The sequence below is a fragment of the Cavia porcellus genome, unplaced genomic scaffold (assembly GCF_034190915.1).
Source record: "Cavia porcellus strain 051 isolate PalLab524CR breed Dunkin Hartley unplaced genomic scaffold, mCavPor4.1 scaffold_8, whole genome shotgun sequence".
Taxonomy (NCBI): domain Eukaryota; kingdom Metazoa; phylum Chordata; class Mammalia; order Rodentia; family Caviidae; genus Cavia; species Cavia porcellus.
This window is the reverse complement of record NW_026947491.1, coordinates 79,748,531-79,767,211: the sequence shown is the minus strand read 5'-3', so window position 1 is coordinate 79,767,211 and position 18,681 is coordinate 79,748,531. Positions and strand designations below refer to the sequence as shown.

At 46.1% G+C, this 18,681-nt stretch overlaps 1 protein-coding gene across 2 annotated transcripts; it reads left to right on the top strand.

The window, feature by feature from the left end:
• Nucleotides 1–12,501: 12,501 nt before the first annotated feature.
• Nucleotides 12,502–16,778, top strand: Dusp6 (dual specificity phosphatase 6). 2 transcript variants are annotated; one of them, XM_003475874.5, is made up of 3 exons: nt 12,507–13,335; nt 13,847–14,284; nt 15,323–16,778. In XM_003475874.5, exons 1-3 carry the CDS (start codon nt 12,936–12,938, stop codon nt 15,628–15,630), a joined length of 1,146 nt encoding a protein of 381 aa, XP_003475922.1. In that variant the 5' UTR covers nt 12,507–12,935; the 3' UTR covers nt 15,631–16,778. The 2 variants fall into 2 exon arrangements, with proteins under 2 accessions (XP_063111352.1, XP_003475922.1); XM_063255282.1 differs by lacking the exon at nt 13,847–14,284 and having other exon boundaries at nt 12,502–13,335.
• Nucleotides 16,779–18,681: the final 1,903 nt, after the last annotated feature.

The following is an 18,681-nucleotide window of genomic DNA, read 5'->3' as shown; positions in this document are numbered from 1 at the left end:
GGAGTAAAAAGGCTTATTCTTCTACGCTTTGTAATCTCCCCAATGCTTTGTGACAAATTTCACCAGAAAGTTTTCCAAGAAATACAAGATAACAAGAAACAAATAAATCAAAAGAATTCACTGCATTACAGCAAATACTGCCATTTGAAAGAACTAATGATTGCTCATGCAAATGTACCTCAGAAATAAGCATATAATATGTCTTCTGTATGTATTCCTGGCATGTCTCATTGTATCACTCCATATCCATTTAGTTTTCACAGATAAAATGAAGTATTTTAGAGTTCCCTTTTGTAAGGTCGTCATCCCATCCGAAGTAGGAAGAGCTCCATCAGTCACTGAGTGGAACCCACCTTTTGGCCTTGAATGCTGATACTGTTCTAACCCTGCCCTGAATGCTGCCCTTGGAACTTCTTGGTTAGATCCTGTATGTTTCTTGGCCAGGGAGAGCATCCTCATTGTACTAGTTACTTTTCTCTCATTGCTGGGACAAAATACTTGATGCCCAAAATGCAGGAATGAAAGGTTTATTTAGTTTACAGCTTTCGGAGGTTTCATCCCATAATCTGCTGGGCCCACAGCAGAAGGTCATGACAGAGGGGCAGCCATTCATGGTGGTACCAAAGGTGATAAGAGCAAAAAGGGAAAAGGGAAGAGCACGCCTCCTTCCCTCTCTTAGATTGTGTGCTGGCTACTCACCCCTGGCTGGGTACGGCACTCACCACCAATCCCAGCACTAGAATCTAGGAGCAATTTGAGCGACTTACTTTGACTGCAGAACAATTGCTGCATCATGTTAAACCAAGTCTGATTTTCACATACCGTTATGTAGAGTGGGCTATACTATTCCCTGTTCCCTTCAGTTGGCTCTAAGTGATGCAAATAAGGCCAGTGAAGGTACTATTTAGGCCAACTGACAGTTTTCTATTTCCTTGCATAGTGTTCTCTGTAAAAGATTGAGGCACAGTGGGAGGGCAGAGCCACTCAGCTCCAGAAATGTCAGCTGGATTCAAGCCTCAAAGTAAAAGTTTATGACTGACTCCCCAGGACATAAAAGTTTACATATCAGAAACTGAAGCAACAGCCTCCTAATACAATTCAAAGGCTATCTCAATTGTATTACGCAGACTGATCCTTCTGTGGTGTCATTTCCCCTGCATTTTGCAAAGATGTTTTTCTCCCTACCTGGCTAGCCAGCTCAGCTTACTCACCTGGTTCCTGTCATCCTTGAACCACTTCCTTCTTCACAAGATAATACATCCTGGGAGAGGCCTTGGATCAGGGCCTTTGTCCACACATCCTCATGGGGACTGGGCTTAGGAGTCCTTGGCTGCCCTTATCTTGAATAAGTCTTGGTGTCTTTATTCTCCCTGTGGGTTGTATTGGAGATGGTAGATTGGAATTAACTTGCTGGGGTTCCAGTAACTTTTGGGTTTAAAATACAACTTCCTGGATAGTGAGGAGGACTAATAAAGGGATTATAATACTTGGATTACAATATTCATTATTTGGGTTACAATACTAGACAATGAACTAACCAATCACAAATGCTAGATTCATTCTAGCATTCTGGAAGGTTTGCCCCCACCCCCATGATCACATGAACATAACCATGATCACCTCCAAACATACATAACACTCATATAATGTGTGTTTTATCGCCCAGAATGTGTTGCATGAATTCAGCAAACACACTGTGCATGGATTTTTTTTTTTTTTTTTGTCTTTTTCGTTTTTATTGGTACCAGGGATTGAACTCACGACTGCCTGCTTGCAAGGCAGGCGCTTATGCCACTGAGCTAAATCCCCAGCCCCTGTGCATGGATTTTTTAAAAGGTAGAAGGCAAAATCACTTTGGCAAAACTTAAAAGTGGTGTTTGACAGATACTAAAGATCCTTCTCCAGGAAGAGGAGAGGGCTCATGTTATCATCCAGGGAAATTAAATGGAGACCTAGATCAGGAAAGGACCTGGCATCAAGCAATAAGGCATGAGCAGTGGTGCATTGTTGTAAGAATAGAATGTGAGCTTCAAAGGGCCAAGAACCACCTGAAAACACGCTCAGCTCTTCACTTTGGGTAAAGCCAAACAGGTGACTGCAGTGTGACTCTCTCCTAATCAGCAACAGGAGCGCATCGCTTCTGCTTTTGCTCAGAACGGAAACAGCCTTTCCTTAACAAAATTCACTTTAAGGAACAGCGTTTGCAGCCAGACAGATGCTAAGGGCACTTTCATACCAAAGGAAACAAGCCCCTGTACTGGGAATTCTGCTTCCTTGGTAGTGAGTTCTTGGCATTTCCACAGACATTTCCGTCCAAAGCGTTCTTCTGATGCTTTTACTCAATTTTTAATTTCCCTGTGAGTGAAATTTTTATAACAAACCATTAGGGGGAAATGCAGTTTCCTTCCCCTAGAGGAATTACTGCGACTGGCATTTAGAATAACATTTCCCTTCTTTCCTGGCTACAATTGCAAGCATCTCTCAGTATCTCTCCACATGAAGTAAGGTAAGTATTTTGTCATCATCTATTAATAGGGAGGGATTCTGAGTCACAGAAAGGCTAAGTAATTTTTCTAGCCCCAGAAAGAAGACGACAAAGACTAAGCAGGTTGATAAGTGCATTATTTTAGGAAAAGGACAACTGTATTAGGGTAGCCTCATTTTTCTAGATAAATTACAATTGTTTCCCAATTGGTTTTCCTGTCCCCAGTTTTACTCTGTCCTCCTGTGTACACATCCTTTGGTTACCAGAATTACATTTTGAAATTGTATCACACCTCAGTATGAACATTTTGCTGAGTTCTCACAGCCTGAAAAAAATATTGCAAACTCTTCAGCACGACCTCCAAAGCCCACCTCCAGGACTCTAAACTCCCTTTCTCGTGTTCTTTGCCACCCTTTGGCCATCATATTTCTTCCCTGCACGTCAATGGTCATGGGCGTCCATCTCTCCAGACCTAGGCTCTCACTAGCTCTGTCTTTTGCCTGGATTGCCTTTCTTCTATTTCTTGCTACTATGGTTTGGATCTTAACTGTTTCTCAAAGGCTACATGTTGAAAGTCTGGTCCCCAGCCTGTGGCACTGCTGGGAGATGGTGGAACCTTCAGGAGCCGGGGCCTGGTGGAATCAGGTTAGGGTACTGGAGGCATGTCCTGGAGGGGGATACTAGGGCTCCGGCCCCTTCCTCTTTTTCTTTGCTTTCTGATACCATGAGGTGAGCAGACTCCTCTGCCATGTGCTCCCTGCCATGATGCTCCAGGTCCAAGAGCAATCAATCAAGCCGTCATCAACAATGGACTAAACTTTTTGAGACCCTGAGACAAAGTAAGACTTTCTTCTTTTACATTGATTTTTAGTCATGTGCTTGTCACAGCAACAGAAAGATGACTAATACATTCAAAGATAAGGGAGAGGGAGAAATCTGCTTACGCACACGTATCGGACTCAGACACTGTCTTCTCTGGGTCACTTCCCAGTATCACTGCTGCTTCCCCTTCAGCCCCAAGGAGATGAACCATCCTTCCTCTTGTTCCCACAGCACTTCCTTTCTACCGCAACTGCCACTTAGTACATTATGATCCAGCTACCTAGGCTTACGTCTGACTTCCCCAACCAGACTTACTTTTTGTGACAGCGGGGCCTGAACCTTAATCTTACTCTTGTTCATATGTTCCAGCAGTCATTTTAGTTCTATGAATGCATTTATCAATAAACACTTGATGCTGTTACCAATATATATATAATTGGCAGTACTAGGGGTTGAACCCAGGGCCTTTACACTAAGCTACATCCCTAGCTTTTGCTTTTCCCTGAGATGTGGTCTTACTAATTGCCTACGCTGAGCTTGAACTTGCAATCCTACAGCCTCAGCTCCCCGGTGCTGGGATCCTAGATGTGTACCACCATGATCAGCAAGAGATACCTTCTTTTGGGCAAACCTATAAGCAGATCTGGGTTTGGTCTCAGGCTTCCTGAATGAATGTAGACTGTATGCCATTTCAAGAGTTACACCTACAAGGGCAAGTGGATGAATTATATCTAGCAATACATTTTTATACTATGAAGTTCTGCTACTTGTGTGTAAAGGCTTCTCCCTTTCAGTGAACCATCAATATATTTCTACACTTGCTAACAGGAGCTGATGGGTGAGGAACCCTGCTGTCAGAGCTAATTTTTGGAGCTTCTCAAAGTGGGTCATTCGCAAGCCACTCGGGCTGCTGGGCTAACCTAGACTTTCTGAACCAGAGTTCCTGAGGGAGAGGCCAGGGCATGGACTGACAGGAAGTATCTGCAAGTGTTTCTAGATTTTTAATTTTGAGACTCACCAATCTGGCTAGGATGCTTTCGTGCATACTGGAATCTTCCACTGAGGCATGGGCTTCATGGAGATGAGTGTCATGAATCCTTTCTAAGCCAGTGGCTTTCAGTGAAGTTCACATAGTACAATTCTCTGAGGAGTTTTTGAAAAATACTAATGCTTGAGACCTGCCTTAGATCCATTAAACTACTGAGGATAGGCCTTGATCTTCTGTATTTCTCAAAAGCTTTGCTTTTAAGCTAGTTTTGGCTGTAGGGTAAATATCAGATTCTTCTGATCAAATTCAGGGACCTATTGCGGCAGGAAGTCCTAGATTTAGGTTGCCTTCTATGCAGCACCCCACCTCACTCTTATATAAAATTAAATCTCATACTGAATTTAACTGGACCAACTCTCCCCCAAAGTGTTAACAGATAGGTATAGTTATACCAACTGTATGTGGCTGGGGAATTCTTTCCCCCTCCACACTATGATCAACAGCACATGCACAAAAGGCCCTGTGGAAATTCAGGAAGCAGTGTTTCAAAGTCAAAAACTCAGGTTTTTGGACTCATTTTGGGGCAGAATCCTAGACTCCAAACCCAGTGGCTGTACTGTTACATACAGATGTAGGGTGCCTGCCTTCTGGCATCTTAGTCCAGTAAGATTTATGGGTCCCCTCTCACCTCCTCTAACACTCACATATTGTAAACCTATCAATTTTAACAGCAGTAATTATCTAGCATCTTTTTGCTAAATAAAAAACCTTAGTACACCAAGTTGATTCACATTGAAGAAGGTCACAGCTGACTAGCCATCCCAAATATTAGAGTATCCCAGGAGTTACACTGAATTACTTAAAAATTAAGTTACCATCCTGACAGCATAATAAAAGGGCAGAGAATCCCATCCTAGACGCTTTTCCCTGGGAGACTGGCCAGATAGAAGGATAGTCTACCAAGGTTTCTAAACTTTTAAAGTTTGAAAGAGGAATCTAAAACAGTTCGTGGGTTCAGGAGAGCCTGCTGGGCTTACAGCAAAGAATATATACTTGTCAGACATTTAATAATAATCATCTTCGAATCACATGTGTGTAAAATTACTGTAGAAATTGTGCTAAGCAGGTGGTTGGTTTAGTCAAAGCTGAGTATGTTCCTACAGTGTGACTGGTGGCAGTCTTCCTCACCGAGGAATGGAAGATTCCTTCTAGTCACAGGACAGTGGCTCTCACACCCAGCTCGGAAGCGTTCCCCACCTCCATGTGAAAAGCTCACACAGGCCACAAAGTCAGAGGGAGGAAGGAAATTCCCAGAGGATGAGATTCCTCTACACAGGACTGGGAATACCAGTGGTACTTCAGAGATGCAAACCAACATCATGAGGGGGATGCCTCATGCCAGTAGATTTCCAGTTCTCTGGCTGCAGAACACGTAGTTCCCAGGAGCAGCTGTGAGCCAGCTGTGATGGAGGGGAAGGGTCAGATGCTTCCCCAGGAGCTGCAGACTGAAGGGGAATCTTCAGACTGGGCACTACCAGCATTCCCATTATCCTTCATTTCTCCAGGTTTTTTTGGCAAGTGAGCAATCTATAGTCTGCTTAACCTCAGCAGCCAAGGGGAGTAAAAATAAAGCAATTGAGTTTGTTCTCAAATTTTTTGCCTCCAAACTTTGTGTGGATTGTTTTTTTCTAGGTCTCAGAGCTAAATTGTTTTTCATTATATAATGCCTTTCGGTAAGGTTAATAAACTCTTAATAAAGGATGTGTGTGCATATGTGTGTGTGTATGTGTGTGTGATCAGTTATAATAGCAGTGGGTGAGTTACTGTTTTAGAACGCTCCTTCTCTTTTATATCTCATTCATTGCTATGGTCCAGTGGATCGATAATTCCATTTTACAAATGAGAAAAGTGAGAGATTAAGTGATTTCTCTAAACCCTACAGCTAGATGAATTGGTGGAACTGGTGACCCAAGATAAAATCCAGGTTGGTCTGCTGTCAGAGGTCCAAGCTTTGGTTAGTGAGATAAAATTTAACAAATTGCAGAGAAGCTGCCACTGTTTAACTGCTGAATCCCTAATAAGCCGCAGGATGTCATACTCCGGGGCCACTCTTATCAGGCACAGTGCAGTATGCACTAAAGACGCTTCAAAGTACTGAGATAGGAGTTTGGATTCCAGCATAATTACCTGGTATCTGAGCCTGGGCTTCTCCCACTGTGGAAGGGCAGTAACCGTACACTTGCTTTCAAGTGGTATCATCATAGATTTAACACGCATAGAGCTGGGGACAGAATAAACTGTGACCATCATGTTGTGATATTCATGATATATCAAGATGTAACTATTGTAATTAACCTACCAAACAGTCTAAGGCAATGTTGCTGAGATTGGATGGGGGTTCTTAGGGTGCCACAAACATTCTTGCGGCATCTGTGAGTTGTATTTAGAAAACTGGTCTAAATTCCTCCTCGTTTTGCGGTCACAGTAATTTGCACTGATGGCTGAGGAAAAACAGAGTGGCGGGAAATAGAACCTATTTAGAATAATAACCAATTCTCTTACACAACTATATGTACTGTCCACATCTGTGTAAATAACGGAAAACGGGATGAGGAGAGAAGTCACCAACGGAAACACAGCCCACGCAAGGAGGCTTGAGACAAATACTTGGCTATAGCTATGCTATGGCTAAGGTTCAAGCTGCGCGTGGTGCTGGCTAGGAAAGTTCTTTGGAGATGAACAGGAACAGTACCTCGCCCCCTCGGAAGGCAGTGTCAGCCATAGGTTTCCACAAGGACCACAGCTGGGGCTTCGGAACTAAACATTAGGACGCTAATGTCTCTTTCCTAAAGGAAAGAAATGCTAAATGAGTTTGGCTGTACCACAAAAATGGCCACTTCCTGGTGATCTCTTATACACATATTTATACATTTTTTAAATTAATTAATTAATTTATTGGTACCAGGGATCCAACTCATGACCTCGCACTTACCAGGCAAGTGCTTATGCCACTGAGCTAAATCCCTGGCCCAGTATACATATTTCTATGTGTTCTACATTGCAAAAAAAAAAAAAAAAAAAAAAAAAATATATATATATATATATATATATATATATATATATATATATATATCATAAAAGAAATCAGTGAAAGTTTTCCTAATGGATGGAATGGGATGAAACCATCTGAAAGAAGAAATTAACATGACCTTTTTTTTTGTCTTTTTCTTTTTTACTGGTACCAGGGGTTGAACTCACAACTGCCTGCTTGCAGGCAGGCGCTTATGCCGCTGAGCTAAATCCCCAGCCCCTATTAACATGACCTTTTAAAACAGATTTCTTGCTAGAGACTTGAAAAGCATATTCTGGAGACAGTTCCATGGGCTTATGATGTTAAAAAAAATCAGAACTGTATTAAGTGATGTAAAAAGAAATACAAGGAAGCTTATGAATATTATTTTTAAAAGTTTAGCCAAACTGTCTGAATTTCATCTCATGGGTAGTTTGTCATTTGTCTTCCTGTGAGACATTCTGGCAATGCGCAAAGGTCATTCTACCTACAGAAGAGCTCTAACCACCCTCCCACCCCAGTCCTCCACCAAATATGCTGGGGAAAGTAATTTTGGTTGCGGCCTCTTCCCTGGGGTTGAGCCTGCCGTGCCATTCTGCCATACAATGGTTTGGGGAAATCACAAGACCCTGTGGTTCCTCATCTTGAGACCAGCTGCGGGGAGTTTCCAGGAGAAAGGCAGTTTAATGACAAACTTGGATGTGCAGCGCTGAGGGGCTGCCCTTGAGGTATCTGAATGAGGAGTTATCTGAAACTCTCAGTGCATGCTCAGTATTTCCTACTGTAGTCCCTCAGGCCCCTTGAGCTCCTCAGTTACTAAGATTAAGACAGAACCTCTTGCTATCTTTTTGAGGTTCCTCTAAGCAGACCTCACAGAGAAATGTGCACATCTTACATACATTTGTTTTAAGTCAGAATATAGTTAAGCCCTCGATTTAAGAAGGAATTTTGTTGCAGGAGATTTCTTTGTAAGTTAGATTTGTTCATAAACCAACAAGGTGGGGCTGGGGATTTAGCTCAGCGGCATAAGCATCTGCCTTGCAAGCAGGTGGTCGTGAGTTCGATCCCCGGTACCGATAAAAAGTTAAAAAAACAAACAAACAAACAAAAACATAAGCCAACAAGGTGAGTCTTATGCAGTATGCCTCTGCAAGTTCTCAACTTGAATGTTACTAAATTGGGGACTTACTGCATTTCAAATTGTATCCTTTAGATACAGTTAAATTGGATTTTGAGTTTAGCTGCTCCAAAAGTCATTGCTTGTCACTTTGAGGTCTCCCCACCTCCAAGAGTAAATCTTTAGTGTGTGTGTGTGTGGGGTGAACCTAGGCAAGCTCTCTGCCACACTAAAGTTATATCCCCAGACTTCACACTTGTGTGTGCAGCGGGGTAGAGGTAGTGGTGCTACTGGGGCCCTTGCACTGAATCACATCCCAAACCTTTTTTTTTTTTTTTTTTTAATTTTGAGAAAGGTTCTCTCTAAGTCACCAAATTGCCCAGGCTGGGCACAAACTTGCAGTCCTGTCTCAGTGCCCCCTGGTAGCTGGAATTAGACAGACTTCATCACTACTCCTGCTGAGGAAATCTTGAATCCATTACATTACATTTTTAATCAGATCTTCCAAAAACATTGTCTTATTTGCTGAAAATCTGTTTAGTTTTTTCCACATGACATGTTAATAAGTGTTGCTGTGAATCAGAGAGATTACTACAAAAAGATTAAGGGTCATCCTACCTCATTTGAGTCTTGTAAATCCCAACTGTCCTTAAACTCAGGAAAATTCCTGCAAAGTTGGACCATTTCCCTAATGGCCTAGAGAAAATTAACTGAAAGATTTCTAAGAGAAACAACTTTCAGAGGGAAACACAAGAAAAATTCAAGAACAGGTGCTTGGTGCCTGCACACACATCCCACAGAGAACTGAGGAGCTACTAAAATGCATCTTTGCACTTCAGAGAGTGGAGCAGAGATAACACACTGCATTCTCTCATCTTTAAACACAGCTTCCCATGCATGAATGATATCCTTGAAGGAAACTGAAATTCCTGAAATTAAGGAAGCCTGTCATTTTTCCAATTGCCAGAACCCGTATCTCTCAGGTGTGTTTTCACCTAGAAACCTGTCCAGAAGGGCCAGGAGGGTGACCCCCAGGGAGCAGGTTTTCTGTTTGATAGCCTGGCAGAAACTAGACCTGCACACACAGACACAAGGCCGTGCCTACCCTGCACTAGCTGTCCAATACAGTGTACTTGTAGTGTATTAGTTTGATGTGATTTAAGAACAAGATACTTAATTAAAAGATGGCCGGTAACGTGAAGTTTGCAGTGTAGCTGGGTCCTCTCGGCCTGTTAACCCAGCTATGGAATTTTCAGCTTTATCAGAAGCAGCTGCTGTTTTGCCCCACAGCTAAACTAGAATGAATTCAAACTGGCCAAGGGTAGTTAGACTTTGCAGCAGATGAGGGAGCCCTGGCAGGCTTCAAATGTCATCTTTGGGAGGGAAAGAAACACTCCTAAGGACTAGGGCCATTTTGCAGATTCTCAGTCCAGAATGATAAAAATAACATCAACAGCGAGGAGCACATCACCATGTTAGGGCATTTCACTGTAACACTTAAATCATCACAGCGACCTCAGAAAATAAAACATGCCAACGTGGGAGACTGTAACTTAGCATGGTCAGATGACTTAAGCAAGGAGAGAAGGGGGCACTGTTCAAATGCGAGCTGCTGCACTCCCGAGGCCCTTTAAAGCCTCGGGAGAGGAGAGGAAGAGAGATCAGAACGCCTTTTAATAAGGTGTTCCGGGAAGGGCCGACGTTCCGGTTGCCATAGGGATCAGAAGCATAGGTAAAACTTAAGTGGTTTTATCTTGAGGTTTGCCAAGTGTTGTGCCCATCTCCCCCGATCTCCTCTCACACTCTGGTAACTGCATTTGAAAAATGGGTAAGAAGAAACCTAGCTTCCCTCCCGCCCTCCAGTTCTGCTGGAAGAGTTGGGTTGAAAGATTTCCGTTCATTTCCGCTGCAGGGCTTTCTACCTCTCCACTCCCAGACCCCAAAACTGCAACTTCTCCGAGCAGGGGCGTCTGTAACAGATGGGAAAGAATGTGGGGCGGGGGGTCGACTGCTGCGCAGGCCTCCCCAGCTAAAACTCGAAGATACCCAGTGAGACCCGGGCGCTCTTAATCCGAGGGCTCCCCAAAAAAGGTGCGGAGGAGCAGCGCGTGCCCCCCCCCACCGTCCTCCAACGGGCTCCCCCCCAGGAGCGGCCTGCCTGCAGCAAAGATCCAAAATAGGCAACCGGGGACTTGCAGCCGCCTCTTAGCCCACATTTCCCAAACCAGAGAAGAGGCGGGTGACTAAAAATGCAAATTGCAGCGGGGGCGTCAGCGGGCAGGCCCGGGGTGCGGGGCGCCGGCTGGGGGAGACCCGGTGACCTTAGGCGCCCCGGCCGCGCTCACAGCGGGCGCGCAGCGCAGGGAGGCCCGCTCCGAAGGGCCGCTCCCGCCGGCCCGGCCCCCGCTTCCGCCTCCCGGGCCGCGGCGGGACAGGGCGCCGCCTCCCTTCCGCCGGGGGTTGGGGAGGGAAGGCCGGATCAGGACCCGCGCTTTCCGGCCACAACCCCGCGGCTGCACACAGGTGGTTTTCCGCCCGGGAGCCGCCGGCCTCTGCACTTTTATATAACAATAGAGCTCGCTGGCCGGGCGGTGCGGCCCGGCCCCGCCTCCATCCGGCGTCCGGCCCGGCGCCCAGGCTGCGCGCAGCTCGGCGCCTCCCGGAGTTACCTGCGGGCTGCGCTGGGCCTCAGGCACGGTCCCCGCGGCGCCCCCAGCCCCACGCGGAGCCAGGGCGTCTCCGCAGGCATGTTTGCGCGCCCCCTCCCCAGCCCAGGCCGCCACCGAAGCCGGATCCCCAGCTCAGTCCAGCAAGCGGTCGCTCCGGGCCCCGCGCTCCCCTCGCCCAGAGGCCCGCGGGGAGGAACGCGCAAGCGCGGCGGGGGCTCCCGGGGCGCCCGGCGCTGGACAGGGGAGGGGGCGGCAGAGAGGGGAGAGGGGGGTGGTCGGGCAGACGCAGGGAGCGCCCCTCTGACCTGCCGACTGTCTACAGTAGCCAATCGCCAGCCATGGCTGGGCCCCCGCCGTGTGCAGGGTTTGGGGAGGTCTTCCTCAGCCCGCGGGTAGTGGGGACGGCGGGACAGGCTCTGCGCCGAGCCCAGACGCCCTGGCCGAACTGGCTCCTCAGGCGATCTCCTGGCTCCCCTAGCTGGCGGTGGGTGACCGGGAGGTGGGGGCGACTTCGATTCCCGAACAATAGGTCATAATTCCGCGGAGCGGATTAAAAGCGTCGAGCTGCTCAATGAGTTTTTAAAAATGCAGTCCCTGCTGCCTTTTAAAGAAAAACTTACACACTATCGGGCCGCAGAGCGAGGGGCCTTTCTCCTGATTTTCTGGATAACCAGACATTTGTTTGTTTCTAATGTTTCAACAAAATCCTGGTTTGTTTCGAAAGATGTTGGATTAGAATTTAACACATCACCGGTCACTAAAGCCCAGGCAGTTCACCAGCCCCAACACAGCCTCGGCTAAAAGAACATCAGAGCAAACAGAGCTGGGCTTTTTAAAAAACATGCAAACAAATGCCACACACCGACTAAAGGGGGGCAGAGGAGGGGTGCTAGGGCGAACTTGGATCCAATAAGTTTGAAGAGAAAAAAAAAAGTGCAAGTTTTCCTAAAGCTAGCTCGAAAAGACAGGCGTCGCGAAGAAGGGCTTTTGTGCATGCTAATTGCACCATTTGTGCGCAAAAGTTCCGACATGAAGTGTGAACTCTCAACAGAAGGAAACATGAGACAACTGAAGTGCCCTGGTTTATGTGCCTGCTCCTCCTCCACCGCCGCCTCCTCTTTCTCCTTCCTTCCCGCCGAGCCCGCTGTTGCAGCTTGTTTGCACTGGGGCTTATCCGGAGCGGAAATTCCTTTCCGTTTTTGTGAATGACAAACTCATTAACAATTCATCAACACAACCTGTTCCAGCCGGCCCGTCCCCACGGCAACAGCCCCTTCCGCAGCGCGCTCATTGGCTGGCCGAGAGAATGTATCCATTGAGACGCTCGCTGTTTGTATCCATTGAGGAGCTGCCTTGCGCTGGGGGTGTGAGAGGGTTGAGTCTTAGGGACAGTGAGCAAATCGAGTGTTGAATAATCCTGGGAGACAGACGCCCGGGTGGATCTGAGGTGCAGCCTTGGAGGAGAGATTAGGAACCTCTATTTTTTTCTTCCTTTTTCTCTCTCAGTAGCACGGAGTCCGAATTAATTGGATTTCATTCACTGGGGAGAAACAAAACTATCTGGGCAGCTTCATTCAGAGATTCATTGATTCCAGAAGCGAGCTACTGCAGCCGGGTGCAGAGCGACCGCCGGCTGCTCCTCTGTCTCGCCTTCCCCAAGCGCTATCCTCGGCTTGGGAAAGGCGAGGCGGGATTCAAGCCGGCTCCGAGCGCGACGCGCTCGGCCTATGCCTGCCCGGAGGGGCGTCTGGTAGGCACCCCACTTCTCCCACAGCTCGACCCCCATGATAGATACGCTCAGACCCGCGCCCTTCGCGTCGGAAATGGCGATCAGCAAGACGGTGGCGTGGCTCAACGAGCAGCTGGAGCTGGGCAACGAGCGGCTGCTGCTGATGGACTGCCGGCCGCAGGAGCTGTACGAGTCGTCGCACATCGAGTCGGCCATCAACGTGGCCATCCCCGGAATCATGCTGCGGCGCCTGCAGAAGGGCAACCTGCCGGTGCGCGCGCTCTTCACGCGCGGCGAGGACCGCGACCGCTTCACTCGGCGCTGCGGCACCGACACGGTGGTTCTGTACGACGAGAGCAGCAGCGACTGGAACGAGAACACGGGCGGCGAGTCGGTGCTCGGCTTGCTGCTCAAGAAGCTGAAGGACGAGGGCTGCCGGGCCTTCTACCTGGAAGGTACGCTCGCGGCCGGGGACGCCTCGGCTGCGCTCCGGAGCCAGGTGGGGGCCGGGACCTGCGCGGGTTCCTCTCGGAGGAACCGGTCCGCGTGGAGTCCTCCCGCTTCCGGCCGCAGAGACCCGGGGTTTCTTTCTAAAGAGGTCTGCGTTTTCTCATTCGGAACGTTCTCGGTTTCTTCCTGCTTAACATAGTTCCGATTCTGAAGTTAAGATTTGCAGGGCCAGCGAGGTGAGAGGTTTGGGGAGGTGCAAAGTAATACATCCTAGCTTCCCAGAATAGTCAGGAAACTTGCCATTTTGTGCATTTCTGGACTCAAAAGAACAAGGGGAGGCGGTGTGTCGGTTTCGTTCCCGAAGGTGCACATGGAGGGGGGTTCTTATCTTTGACTCTGCGGTGAGGGGATTCGTGGAGTGTCTGTGGTGTTTCCTGCGCCCAGCTGCGTTCTCACCAGCTGCGAAAACTACTACAGGCGTCTCGGGTTACACTATTGCTTTTCTCGTTCTGGCAGGTGGCTTCAGTAAGTTCCAAGCCGAGTTCGCCTTGCACTGTGAGACCAATCTAGATGGCTCGTGTAGCAGCAGCTCGCCGCCTCTTCCAGTGCTGGGGCTCGGAGGCCTGCGAATCAGTTCTGACTCTTCCTCAGACATTGAGTCTGACCTTGACCGAGACCCCAACAGTGCCACAGACTCGGATGGCAGCCCGCTGTCCAACAGCCAGCCTTCCTTCCCGGTGGAGATCTTGCCCTTCCTTTACTTAGGCTGTGCCAAGGACTCTACCAACTTGGACGTGTTAGAGGAGTTCGGCATCAAGTACATCTTGAATGTCACCCCCAATTTGCCCAACCTCTTTGAGAACGCTGGAGAGTTCAAATACAAGCAAATCCCCATCTCGGATCACTGGAGCCAAAACCTGTCCCAGTTTTTCCCAGAAGCCATTTCTTTCATAGGTGAGAGACTGTCAGTAACTGCCCTGACTTATAAATGCAGAACATAGATTTTAAACTGTTAGTCTTCATTTATTTTAAACCCTTAGTCTTCATTTGCTACTTGGTTGGACTGCTGGTTTTTGATCTTCCCAGGGTTAGACACTGGGTTTATCTTCTTGTTTAGGAAAGCAAAGGTGCCTTTTAACATGGCTGCAGACCACAAATTTCTGTTTTAAAAAAAAATCCTATTTCTTGAATCTGAATTCATCATTTGAAAAGAAGGCAGTGCATGATCAGACAACAGATTTTCCCACAGTCTGGGCTGAGGGTGGGGATGGAGAAAGATAGATCTAAGTACTTTGCTGTGGAGAGGAATTGTAGCATGACTTTATAATTTTAAAAGATCTAGAAGTTATTTTAGGGCACCAAGTGAATTGTTGGAAAGCAGTGTGAATGCTAAATGTTATTCAGTCGCATGATATGATGGTACTGGTAACTGTGAGAAGTGTGTGGGTAACCTGAGCCCAGCAGGAGGAACTGTGGGCTTCCAGCCCGGGAGAAGTGAATCTCCAGGCATTGTAGCGCATTTCCTATTACAAAGGAACTCATTTTCAGGCCATGTCGACATCCTGTCCTCCTAATGGCCTGTCCCCTGTGACTTCCCTCTCTCTTTTAAAATGCCTGAATACCTGCATTGTTAGCTGCACAACAGTTGGAGAATAATTTAATAGACCCTTGCAGTCTGCTTGTCTGTATAAAAGGCATTCACGACCATATTGCAGGGTTTCTGGTATTCACATGCTGAGGCGAAGAATGCACACATTTGAGGAGTTTTTTTGCTGGCAGAAACTTAATACAAAAGCTCTCTTTTCAGAAAATATCTGAACTATGTAATTGTGTCCAGTGTACGTGTTTATCTTGGTGAAAAATTTTTCTGTTGCCTGAAGGGCACACATGGTTGTTTGATATCATTTTTTTCTCATTCAGATTTTAGACTCCTCATTCACAAAGGGTGATTGCAGCCTACTTGAAATCTTGCTCTTCTTTTTGTGTTCACAGATGAAGCCCGGGGCAAAAATTGTGGCGTCTTGGTGCACTGCTTGGCTGGCATTAGCCGCTCAGTTACTGTAACTGTGGCTTACCTTATGCAGAAGCTCAATCTGTCCATGAACGATGCTTACGACATTGTCAAGATGAAGAAATCCAACATCTCCCCTAACTTCAACTTCATGGGCCAGTTGTTAGACTTTGAGAGGACCTTAGGACTCAGCAGCCCCTGTGACAACCGGGTTCCCACACAGCAGCTCTATTTTACCACACCTCCCAACCAGAATGTCTACCAAATGGACTCCTTGCAGTCCACGTGAGAGGGCCACACACCCTCTTTGCTGGGATGTGTCTCTTCCTTCAGCAGTTTCTCTTGGCAGCATCAGCTGGGCTGCTTTCTTTGTGTGTGGCCCCAGGCGTCCAAATGTCAACCAGCTGTCTATTAGACAAGGTTACCAGGTGTGGAATTGGTTATTACAAAGGGAGAGCTTTGCTCCATTCTCTTCGGAAGAGCAGGACACTGTCTAGATACAGGGAGTAGGTTTGCTCTGTACCCATGTGTATAGCCTACCCATGCAGGGACTGGAATTCAAGCACTTCCAGGTTTATAGGGTAGCACCAAATGGTAGGGTAGGAGCATGTGTTCTTTAGGGCCTTCCGTGGCTATTTCCTTTTGCATCTGGAACTAACTGTATATTGTCTTCAGTGAAGACTGATTCAACTTCGCATATAGAGGAACCAAAGAGAGATTTCAGCTCTGAATTTGTGGTATCAGTTTGGGAAAAGCCCCTGATACTTCTTTTAAATATTGTAAATATTTGATCTTAAATCACTTGACTGTTTAGATTGTGTGTGTGTGTTTTTCTTTGACTGGCTTAAAAGAAATCCAAAGGGAGAAAGCAGTGTGCCACTTTTTAAACAAAGAAAAGAATTTGCTGTTTTCTAATCCAAAGGATGTATTTGCAGCATGCTTGAGTATTGTACGAACTCTGATGATATTTTCATAGACACTGTTATCCACTAAGACCTTGTTATGGTGCAGTCTTTAGTCTTTACTGTATCTTCCTCATGAGTTTTTGCTTCTCCTATAGTTTGACTATGCCTTACCTTTGTAAATATTTTGGCTTGTATTGTCTCAAAGGGGATCTCTTGGGAAGATGCCAAAATCATGGGCTCACTCTTTTTCCCCTAAACTTCAACTGTGCTAAACAGTATATTACCTCTGTACAAAATTTTTCAGGGAGTGTCACCTCAAATGCAATACATTAGGTTGATTTCTTTTCCTTTGAAAGTGTATAAAACTGGAAGTGTGTGTGAGGAAGGGTATCCATTTGATAGGCAGAATGCATCGGATATGAAGAGCGGACAGTAAAATTGTTCCATTTATGTTCACAGTGTAAAATTTTGAGCTGGAATTTATTATAAAAATGTAAAACCTTAAATTATTAATAAATAACTATTTTGGCTATTGAATGTGTATTTTTGAAAAAAAATTTGATGTTCAATTCACATGTAAAGTGACATATTTTTGAACATTTTTAGCTAGGGACTGAGAAGACTTAATAGCAGGCAAAAAGTTAGTATTGTAAAAGCTCTTCCTAGAATTTCTCTGGTGCGGTGCATACTGTGTTTCAAATCAAGATGGTTATGTACAGACCGTGGTTTCTGTGAGTATTTAAGATTTTTATGAACTAAGATTTTATTGTCTCAAAGAAAAAACATAGTATACCTTAGTTGAGGTATAAAGAGATGATTTCTCTTACAAATTATAATAAAAAGGTATGCCAGCACACCAAGGTGGTAGCCATATATAAACTTCTGTCCTTCACTGCCAAGATTCTCTGCATAGTAATATGCCAGAGGAAACAGGGATATGAAATTTTCCAGGCTGCCAATACTGTAAGTTTTCCTGCTGTTAGGAGGACAGATGATTCCAGAATGGGGTCTCCCCTGCCCTTTGCAGGTACATGGCATTTCTGTGTTCATGGAACCCACCTATAGGTTTAGAATTTGTAGTTGATACCCAAGATGAAAATTTGCCATCCGTGTTCAAATGTACTTTTGTGCTGAAGTGGTTTTGAATGTAGGTCACAACCTCTATGGAATGAATCTGAGATTTTGGAGTTTCTTAAGCTACAGGTTTAAACATCTTGTCTTTTTCCTGGAAACCTTTCTCTTTACCCTGACTATAAAAAAGTACACGGACCAAAATAAAGACAAAGATAGGTGTTTAGAACAAAAGAAAACCAGAACATATCTGGCTCTTTCCACATGAGCTCAGTTCTTCCTCTAAAGTGAGAGATAAACTTTCACCCAGATGGCACATGGCAGATGTCGTTTGGACTGTTCTGCTAGTTTACATTTTAGGAGGCAAGTGACCCTCACAGCAATTGCATTGTCAGGCAGCATTATTTCTAAACAAGTATAAAAGGCAAGCAAAGTACAGAAAAATAACCAAGTCAGTCACATCTTTGGGTGTCTTTAAGTCGGCAGCAGCCCAGAAAAGAGAAGTGGATTGCAGTTCAACTTGGCTCGTGTTAATCCAGTTCTGAACAGTTTCCGCTCCTGGCATTCCCTAAACTGCCTGTTCAAAGTAGGGATTTGCAAGCAGTGTTAGCAATTTCCTGTCCAGCTGCAGCTCAAGTAGCTGGGTGCTTTTCCCCTCCCATCCTTTTCTCTGATTTCTTTTCTCTTTCTGGTTTTTTTTTTTTTTCTTCATTTTTTTTTTCTTTAAAAAAAATATGGGCTGTGGGTAATTTTAGTGCATTTCCTCTTTGTGGATTATCATCTCTTTCCTCCTAGAACCTGCATGCCCCGAGTTCCTACTGAGCACAGGCCGACAGCTGGCCTCCCCAGCACTTCCTCTCCTCACTGTGGGTTTGTTTGTCAGTCCACTTCTGAAATTAATAATGTTTTCTGGCCAAGTGCCACAAGCCATTACCACAAAGGGGAAGTAACACATATGAATAGCAGGAAGCCGAGCAGGGTCACAGTGTGAGCTGAACCTGTGGAGGGAGCATAATGGAGCCTGGCCCATTCAGCAAGTGTCTGAGGGTGATTTGGGGAAGAGGGAGCTTCCAGTATTGAAGCTGCTCAAGCTGTGGAAAGAAAAAGTTCTGAAATAAATTAGGAGCAAATGGTCTTTGTCACCGGTCCGAATAAAGAGGAGGGAGGGGGGAGAGTGTAGGGCCCCCGTGAGGTTGTTGTATTTGGGGTTTCTCCCTGTCTTGCATATTGTTTCATAAGGCTGGTGAACAGAGGGGAGTCTGTTTCCCTGGGTTCCCACAAAAGAACTCACAGGGTTCACATAGGCCAGAAGATTCAAAGAGTTACTCTCTTTTCTTTCCTTCTCTGAAAGGTAGAAGGTTGTA